The sequence below is a fragment of the Bos mutus genome, chromosome 3 (genome assembly GCF_027580195.1).
Source record: "Bos mutus isolate GX-2022 chromosome 3, NWIPB_WYAK_1.1, whole genome shotgun sequence".
NCBI classification, from domain to species: Eukaryota; Metazoa; Chordata; class Mammalia; order Artiodactyla; family Bovidae; genus Bos; species Bos mutus.
The window spans coordinates 96,987,473-96,997,334 of NC_091619.1; the positions used below are offsets into that span (position 1 = coordinate 96,987,473).

The 9,862-nt window shown below is 41.8% G+C and overlaps 1 protein-coding gene across 1 annotated transcript in view; it reads right to left on the bottom strand.

Moving 5' to 3' along the window:
• Window positions 1-9,014, bottom strand: part of CYP4X1 (cytochrome P450 family 4 subfamily X member 1) — a 49,217-nt gene extending 40,203 nt beyond the window's left edge. Inside the window, exon 1 of the mRNA XM_070364907.1 lies at window positions 8,808-9,014. Coding sequence (XP_070221008.1) covers window positions 8,808-9,014 — 207 coding nt within the window. The remainder of the gene's footprint in view (window positions 1-8,807) is intronic.
• Between the last annotated feature and the right edge of the window lie 848 nt (window positions 9,015-9,862).

Here is a 9,862-nt window from a genome sequence, read left to right on the forward strand (position 1 = left end):
CAAATTGCTGACCCACAGAATCATGAACTAAATAGCTGGCTGTCATCTTAAGCCACTAAGCTTCAGCTTTAGAGTGTTTTTTAAGTTAATTTATTTTTGGCTGTGATGGGTCTTCATCACCGTGTGTGGCTTTTCTCTAGTTGCAGCAAGCAGGGGCTACTCTGTTGCGGGTCACAAGCTTCTCATTACTGTGGCTTCTGTGTTGCAGAGCACAGGCTCTAGGATACACAGGCTTCAGTAGTTGTGGCTCGTGGGCTCTAGAGTGCACGCTCAGTAGTTGTGGAACATGTGGTTAGTTGCCCCACAGCATGAGTATTCTTCCCGGATCAGGGATAGAACCCATGTCCCCTGCATTGGCAGGCAGATTCCCAACCTCTGGGCTACCCAGAGACGCTCCTTAGGGAGGTTTTTTTTTTTTTTTTTTTTTAATGCATCATAAGGTAATTGATGCAATAATGGATGAAGAATAAGACAGAGCTCTTGGTGTTTGGCAAAACTAATACAATTATGTAAAGTTTAAAAAAAAAAAAAAGACAGAGCTCTTGGAAATAAAAATCATGACAGTCAAAATTTTTCAACATTTTAGTAGAAATTCTAGGAAGATAAAATCAAGAAGAAAAGATTAAAAAAAAATAGATCTAGAAGGTTTATATCCAACCAATAGGAGTTCCAGAAAGAGAGAAAAGAGAAATGGAGAGAGGTGGGGGATGTGTTGAAGAAATTGTAGTATTCACTGTAAATCTCCTGTTCCTAATTCATCATCCTTACCACCTTAATATATACCATAATTAGCACCTGCATTTATTAACCTAAGGGTTTTTCCCCTGGGCATTTGATCCTGCTTTGATGCTTGACTATCAGAGAAAAATTAATAACGTAGGAAGTGAAACCTCCTCCTTTCCAAGTATTGGAATTATGTATTTCCAAACAAAAGTGGAAGACTTATTCAGTGAAAATTATAAATCATGTTGAAAGAAATTTCAAAAGGCATAAAGAGCCTCCTGATGAAAGTGAAAGAGGAGAGTGAAAAAGTTGGCTTAAAACTCAACATTCAGAAAACTGAGATCACGGTATCCGGTCCCATCCCCAAATAGATGGGGAAACAATGGAAACAGTGAGAAACCCAATTTTCTTGGGCTCCAAAATCACTGCAGATGGTGACTGCAGCCATGAAATTAAAAGATGCTTGCTCCTTGGAAGAAAAGTTATGACCCACCTAGACAGCATATTAAAAAGCAGAGACATTACTTTGCCAACAAAGGTCCATCTAGTCAAAGCTATGGTTTTTCCAGTAGTCATGTATGGATATGAGAGTTGGACTATAAAGAAAGCTGAGTGCTGAAGAATTGATGCTTTTTAACTGTGGTGTTGGAGAAGACTCTTGAGAGTCCTTTGGACTTCAAGGAGATCCAGCCTGTCAATCAGTCAGTCAGTCCTGAATATTCATTGGAAGGACTGACGCTGAAGCTGAAACTTCAATACTTTGGCCACCTGATGCAAAGAGATGACTCATTTGAAAAGACCCTGATGTTGGGAAAGAATGAAGGCGGGAGGAGAAGGGGATGACAGAGGATGAGATAGTTTGATGGCATCACTGAGTTGATGGACATGAGCTTGAGCAAGCTCTGGGAGTCAGTGATGGACAGGAAAGCCTGGCGTGCTGCAGTCCATGGGATCGCAAAGAGTAGGACATGACTGAGCAACTGAATTTACTGAGGTGGAAACATATCCCATGTTTATGGATTGGAAGATTTAAGATGTGAATACTACCCAAAGCAATCTACAGATTCAATGCAATCTCTATCAAAATCCCAATGATGTTTTTGCAGAAATAGAAAAATTCTAGAAAATTCATTCTAAAACTCATGTGGGATAACAAAGGATTGTGAATAGCCCAAACAGTCTTCAATAGGAACAAAGCTGGATGACTCAATGTTTTTTGATTTCAAAATTCACTACAAAAGTATACTAATCAAAACAGTATGGTTCTGGTTTAAAAACAGACATATAGACAAACAGAAAAGGATAGAAAGACCAGAAATAAACCCTTCAAAATATGGTTAAATGATTTATGACAAAGGTGCCAGGACCATTACATGGGAAAATGTGCTGGAAAAATTAGATATTCACATGCAACAGAATGAAGTTGTACCCTTACCTAAAATACAAAAGATAACCCAAAATAGATCAAAGACTTCAGTTTAGTTCAGTTCAGTCACTCAGTCATGTCCTACTCTTTGCAACCCCATGAACCGTAGCACGCCAGGCCTCCCTGTCCATCACCAACTCCTGGAGTTTACCCAAACTCATGTCCATTGAGTCGATGATGCCATCCAACCATCACATCCTCTGTCATCCCCTTCTCCTCCTGCCCTCAATCTTTCCCAGCATCAGGGTTTTTTCAAACGAGTCAGCTCTTCACATCAGGTAGCCAAAGGATTGGAGTTTCAGCTTCAACATCAGTCCTTCCAATGAATATTAAGGACTGGTTGGATCTCCTTGCTGTCCAAGAGAGTGTCAAGAGTCTTCTCTGAGAGAAGACTTAAAACTATAAAATTCTTAAAAGGAAACATAGGACGAAAGCTTCACAATTTTGGATCTGGCAATAATAATCTTGGATATGACATCAAAGGCATAAGCAACAACAACAAAAAATAAATGGAACTTAATGAAATTAAAAAATTTTTGTACATGAAGAGACAGTATCAACAGAGTAAAAAGGCAACCCAAAGATTGAGAGGCAATATTAGCAATCATACATATGGGATTAATAGTTAGAATATATAGAGAACCCCTAAAACTCAACAATAAAAAAACAACCTGATTCAAAATCAACAAAGGACTAAATAGACATTTTTCCAAAGAGGAAATGAAGATGGCCAACAGGTACATGGATGCTCAACATGACTAATCATCAGAGAAATGCAAATCAAAACCACAATGAGAGATCAAGCACCACATGCCTACCAGAATAGCTATCATCAAAAAGAACAAATAACAAATGTTGGCAAGGATATGGAGAAACCCAGAGAGTCCCCATGGCAAGAGGAGTCTGGTGGGCTACAGTCCATGGGGTCACAACGCGTCTGTCATGACTGAGCAACTAAGAACACCACAGCACAGCAAACAGTGTACCCTCACATACTGTTGGTGGGAACTGTAAATTAGTGTAGCAATTGTGAAAAACAGTATGGAAGCTTCTCAAAAAACTAAAAATACAACTACTGTATGACTTTTCCACTCCTGGGTATATAGCCAAAAAAACCCAAAAACACTAATTCAAAAAGATACATGCACTCTGATGTTCATAGTAACATTATTTACAACAGCTAGGGTATGGAGAAGCAATGGCACCCCACTCCAGTACTCCTGCCTGGAAAATCCCATGGACGGAGGAGCCTGGTAGGCTGCAGTCCATGGGGTTGCTATGAGTCAGACACGACTGAGCACCTTCACTTTCACTTTTCACTTTCATGCATTGGAGGAGGAAATGGCAACCCACTCCAGTGTTCTTGCCTGGAGAATCCCAGGGACAGCGGGGCCTAGCCGGCTGCCGTCTATGGGGTCGCACAGAGTCGGACACAACTGAAGTGACTTAGCAGCAGCAGCAGCAGGGTATGGAAGCAACTTGTGTCCATCAACAGAAGAATGGATAAAGATGTGGTGTGCATATATATAATGAAATACTACTCAGCCATAAAAAGATGAACTTTTGCCATTTGCAACAGCACAAATGGACTTGGAGGGCATTAAGCAAAGTGAAATAAGTCGGTCAGAGAAAGACAACTATTGTACGATACCATTTAAATGTGGACTCTAAAGAATACAACAAACTAGTGAATAAAACAAAAAAGAAGCAGATTCACAGATATAGAGAAGAAACTAGTGTTTACCAGAGGGGAGAAAAAAGAGGGGGATGGGAAATATAGGGGTAGGAGGAAAAAAGGGTTATTATGGATTATATGAAATTATATGTATGAAACTTTTGAAAATTGTAAAGCACTACAGAATTTTAAAATTGTAAAGCACCCCTTCATGGATCATTGCCTTGTTGTGGCGAAGGGGCTCATGTAACTCAATGAAACTATGAGCCATGCCATGTAGGGCCACCCAAGGTGGAAGGGTCATAGCAGAAGGTTCTAACAAAACACGATTCACCGGAGGTGGAAATGACAAACCACCTCAATTTACTTGCCATTGAGAACTTCATAAATTGTATATAAAGGACAAAAAGATATAACCCCAAAAGATGAATGTTCCCAGGTCCGAAGGTGTCCAATATGCTACTGGGGAAGAGTGGAGGAGAACTACTATTAGCACCAAAAAGAATGAAGTGGCTGGGCCAAAATGGAAACAACGCTCAGTTGTGGATTTGTCTGGTGATGAAAGTATTGCATAGGAACATGGAATGTTAGGTAAATTACCATGGATCAAGGTAAATTGGACATGATCAAGCAGGAGATGGTAAGAATAAACATCTACATCTTAGGAATCAGTGAACTAAAATGGATGGGAATGGGTGAATTTAATTCAGACCATTATATCTATTACTGTGGGCAGGAATCCCGTAGAAGAAATGGAATAGCTCTCAAATCAACAAAAGAGTCCAATGCAGTAGTTGGGTGCAACTTCAAACATGACAGAATGATCTGGGTTCATTTCCAAGGCAAACCAATCAACATCACAGTAACCCAAGTCTATGCCCCTACCAACGATGCTGAAGAAGCTGAAGATGATCAGTTCTATGATGACCTAGAAGACCTCCTAGAACTAACACCAAAATAAGATGTTCTATTCATCATTGGCAATTGGAATGCAAAAGTAGGAAGTCAAGAGATAACTGGAATAACAGGCAAGTTTGGCCTTGGAGAACAAAATGAAGCAAGGCAAAGGGTAACTGAATTCTGTCAAGAGAATGCATTGGTCATAGCAAATGTCCTTTTTCAATGACACAAGAGACAACTTTATACATGAACATCACCAAATGGCTAATATGAAAATCAAATTGATTACACTCTTTGTAGCTGAAGATGGAGAAGCTGTATACAGTCAGCAAAAACAAAACTTGGAGCTGACTGTAGCTCAGATCATCAGCTTCTCATAACAAAATTCAGGCTTAAACGAAAAAACGTGGGGAAAACCACTAGGACAGCCAGGTATGATTTAAATCAAATCCCCTATGAACATGCAGTGGAGGTAATGAATAGATTCAAGGGATTAGAACTTGTAAACAGTGTGCTTGAAGAATTATGGATGAAGGTCCATAATATTGTACAGGAAGCAGTGAACAAAACCATCTCAAAGATAAAGAAAAGCAAGAAGGCAAAGTGGTTATCTTAGGAGGCCTTACAAATAGCTAAAAAAAGAAGAGACGTGGAACGCGAGGGAGAAAGGGAAAGGTATACCCAATTAAATGCAGATTTCCAAAGAACAGCATGGAGGGACAAGAAGGCCTTCTTCAGTGAACAGTGTATAAAACTAGCAAAAAACAACAGAAGGGGAAGACTAGACATCTATTCAGGGAAATTGGAGATATCAAGGGGACATTTTGCCCAAAGATGGGCACAATAAAGGACAGAGACGGTAGAGACCTTATAGACACTGAAGAGATCAAGAAGAAGTGGAAAGAATACACAGAAGAGCTGTATAAAAAAGATACAGATGGACTGGGTGACTATGATGGTATAGTCAGCCACCCAGAGCCAGACATTCTGGAGAGTAAATTACTAGTAGTAATTTACTAGTAGTAAATAAAGCTAGTAGATGTGATGGAATTTCAGCAGAACTATTCAAAATCCTAAAGGATGATGCCATTAAGGTGTTGCATTCAATATGTCAGCAAATCTGGAAGACCCAGCAGTGGCCACAGGACTGGAAAAGTTCAATCCTCATTCCAATTCCCAAGAAGGGTAGTACTAAAGAATGTGCTAACCATCAGACAATTACACTCATCTCCTATGCTAGTAAAGTCATGTTTAAAATCTTGTATGCTAGGCTTCAGCATTATGCAAACCAAGAACTTCCAGATGTCTGAGGTGGATTTAGAAAAGGAAGAGGAACCAGAGATCAAATTGCCAGCATTTGCTGGATCATAGAGAACACTAGGGAATTTCAAAAAAAAAAAAAAATCTACCTCTGTGTCATTGACTATGCCAAAACCTTTGACTGTGTGGATCATAATAAACTGTGGAAAGCTCTTAAAGAAATGGGAATACCAGACCATCTTACCTATTTCCTGAGAAACCTATATGCAGGTCAAGAAGCAACCTGTATGCAAAAGCAAACCTTGTATGAAACAACTGATTGGTTCAGGATTGAGAAAGGAATACAGCAGGGCTGTCTGCTGTCACCTGTTGGTTTAATCTACATGCTGAGCACATCATGAAAAATGTCAGGCTGGATGAGTTACGAGCTGGAATCAAGATAGGCAGGAGAAATATCAACAACTTCAGATATGCGGATGATACCACTCTAATGGTAGAAAGCGAAGAGGAACTAAAGAACCTCTTGATGAGTGTGAAGGATGAGAGTGAAAAAGAGCCAGCTTAAAACTAAATGTTAAAAAAAACTCCTAAGATCATGACATCTGGCCCCATTAACTCATGGCAAATAGAAGGGGAAAAGGTGGAAGTAGTGACAGATTTCCTCTTCTTGGGCTCTAAAATCACTGAGGATAGTGACTGCAGCCATGAAATCAGATGTTTGCATCTTGGCAAGAAAGCTATGACAAACCTAGACGGTGTGTTGAAAAGCAGAGACATTACTCTGCTGAGAAAGGTCCTTTTAGTCAAGGCTATGGTCTTCCCAGTGGTCATGTACAGTTGTGAGAGCTGGACTGTAAAGAAGACGGAGTGCCAAAGAATTGAAGCCTTTGAACTATGGTGCTGGAGAAGACTCCTAAGAGTCCCTTGGACAGCAAGGAGATCAAACCAGTCAATCTTAAGGGAAATCAACCCTGAATACTCATTGGAAGGATGTTGAAGCTGAAACTCTAGTATTTTGCTCATTTAATGTGAACAGCTGACTCATTGGAAAAGTCCCTGATGTTGTGAAAGATTGAGGGCAGGAGAAGATGGCGTCAGAGGGTGAGATGGCTGGATGGCATCACCAATGCAATGGACATGAACTTGGGCAAACTTTGGAGAGAGTGACGGACACAACAACTGGTGTGTTGCAGTCCATGGGGTTGCAAAGAGTCAGACACGACTGGGTAACTGAACAACAACAATGGATTATATGAAATCATATGTATGTAACTTCTGAAAATTGTAAAGCACTATAGAATTTAAAGAATCTTTCTTTCAGTAAAACTTTTTAAGTTAAAAAAAAAAGAACAAAAGACTTAAATAGACATTTCTCCAAGTAAGATATACAAATGGAAATAAGCACATGAAAAGATGTTCAGCGATGCATTAGGGATCATTGCTGCTGCTGCTGCTAAGTTGCTTCAGTCGTGTCTGACTCTGTGCGACCCCATAGACAGCAGCCTACCAGGCCCTGCCGTCCCTGGGATTCTCCAGGCAAGAACACTGGAGTGGGTTGCCATTTCCTCCTCCAATGCGATCATTAGGGAAATGCAAATCAAAATTATGAGATACTACCTCACATCCACTAGGATGGCTGCCATTCAAAAAAAGAACAGAAAATAACAAGTTTTGGCAAGAATGTTGAGAAACTGGAACTCCTGTGCACTTCTGGTGAAAATGTAAAATGGTATTGCCACTGTGGAAAACAGTACAGTGGTTCCTCAAAAAACTAAAAATAGAATTACCATATGATCCAGCAATTCCATTTCTGCACATTTACCCAAAAGAATTGAAAGCAAGGTCTCAAAAAGATATTTGTACACTCATGTTCACAACTGCTAAAACGTGGAAACAACCCAAGCATCCGCCAGCGAATGAATGGATAAAGAAAATGTGGTATATAAATACAATAGGATATTATTCAGCCTTAAAAAGGAAGGAAATTCTGACATATGCTATGATATGGATGATGTGATATGATTGGGAATTTGTGTGCCAATGCAGGGGACAACGGTTTGATCCCTGGTCTGGGAAGATTTCACTTGCTGCGGGGCAGCTAAACCCCGTGCCACAACTACTGAGCCCAGGCGCAGCAACTACGGAAGCCCCCAGGCCCTAGAGCTCTTGGTTTGTGACAAGAAAAGCCACCGCAATCAGAAGTCTGTGCAGGGTACAACTAGAGAGCAGCCCCTGCTCACTGCAAATAGAAAAAGCCTATGCACATCAGTGAAGACCCAGCACAGCCAAAAATAAAGAAATAATAAATTTAAAAAAATTTAAATAAAAAAACATGTTCTTTAGACTATTTTTTAGCAATGTATGTGGAAGGCTTTTAAAAACGCGTACATAAATCCAAGAGATGAGCGAAGCAATTTAGACAGACCTGAATTACACCACAGCTTTCTTTTTCCATATTGTCTCTTTACATATCCCCCCTCCAACTCCCACCGCACCTAAATATCCCTTCTAGTGGCATGCATTGGAGAAGGAAATGGCAACCCGCTCCAGTGTTCTTGCCTGGAGAATCCCAGGGAAGGTGGAGCCTGATGGGCTGCCGTCTATGGGGTCGCACAGAGTCGGACACGACTGAAGCGACTTAGTAGCAGCAGCAGCAGCAGTGGCTCTAGGGTGTTTCATGGAGTAATGTAAATGCGGGAGCCACAGGCTGGCAGGAGAGGTCGGTGCAGGACTGAGGGATGGGAGGAAAAGAAGGAAGCAGCCGCTTCTCTGCGCGATCGGATTTCCAGCATCCTCCTTCACCCCTCCCTCCGATGTGTCTACCTTGCTATGCCCGTACAGCCAGTGAGTGGGGGGCGAGGGGAAGAGGCGCAGGTCTCGGAGCAGCCTCTGCCTCTGCAGGTAGAGCTTGATGGCCTGCAGCAGCCCTAGGGCCAAGCAGAACACCAACGTCAGGTAAAAGGGCCTTGCCCAGTGCGTCTCAAGCCAGGAGGACTCCATCCAGGAGGACTCCATCCAGGAGGACTCCATCGCTTTGCGCTACGAGGACTGACTTACCGGCGGGGAGCTTTGTGTAGCCGCTCTTGCGGGAGGATCCACCCACTCACTCCAGGGCAAAGCCCGCCCACTGTTTCTCTGTGCCCTCCCGCAAGATCCCCGCTCCCTCACCCTGCTTCCCTCTCTGATCGCCAAGGGTGCTAAGGAAGAGCTGTGGGAGGGGAAGTTCCCGCTTAGGGGGAGGAAGCAGGCACGAGTTCCCGGATTTCTTGCCCTTTATCAATGGATGCAAACCTGCATTCAGGACGACTTCTCATGGAGTGTCATAGTTCATGTGTGACAGCTTTCAGTCACAGAAGATCTGAATTTTAGGTTTTGAAATAATGCCAAAGCTAACGTCGTTGGTTTTCCTCTTTGCCACAAAGCATTTATAAACTGCGCTGAAAAAGAGAACTTGTTCCCCACTGAAATGCTATCAAAACCCACAAGAGTCTGGGGGCTGGTAATGCGTGAGTAGGATTATTAACCTTATATAGGTACCCTGTCCAGTGGTGTGCTAGTAATGTCTTACAGCTGGTTCTCACTCTGATTACTGGTGCTTGCCAGTGTCCAGCAAGTCCTATTTCAAGTCTGCCAGCAGAGGACCCTGAACACTGAGTTGGGAAGAGATGCAAAGTTGCTACTACCATCATATAGTATTTCCACCACACAGATTCAGATGGGGCCAGTTACAGGATTTGTGGATCCAGGTGCAAGATGAAAATGTGGGGTTTCTTGTTAAAACTTTATTAAAAATTTCAAGATGATGACAGCAGAGCATTAAACCAAGCACACACCCTTTTGAGTGCAGGGCTTAGATCTCAGGCCCATGAAGCCAGCCC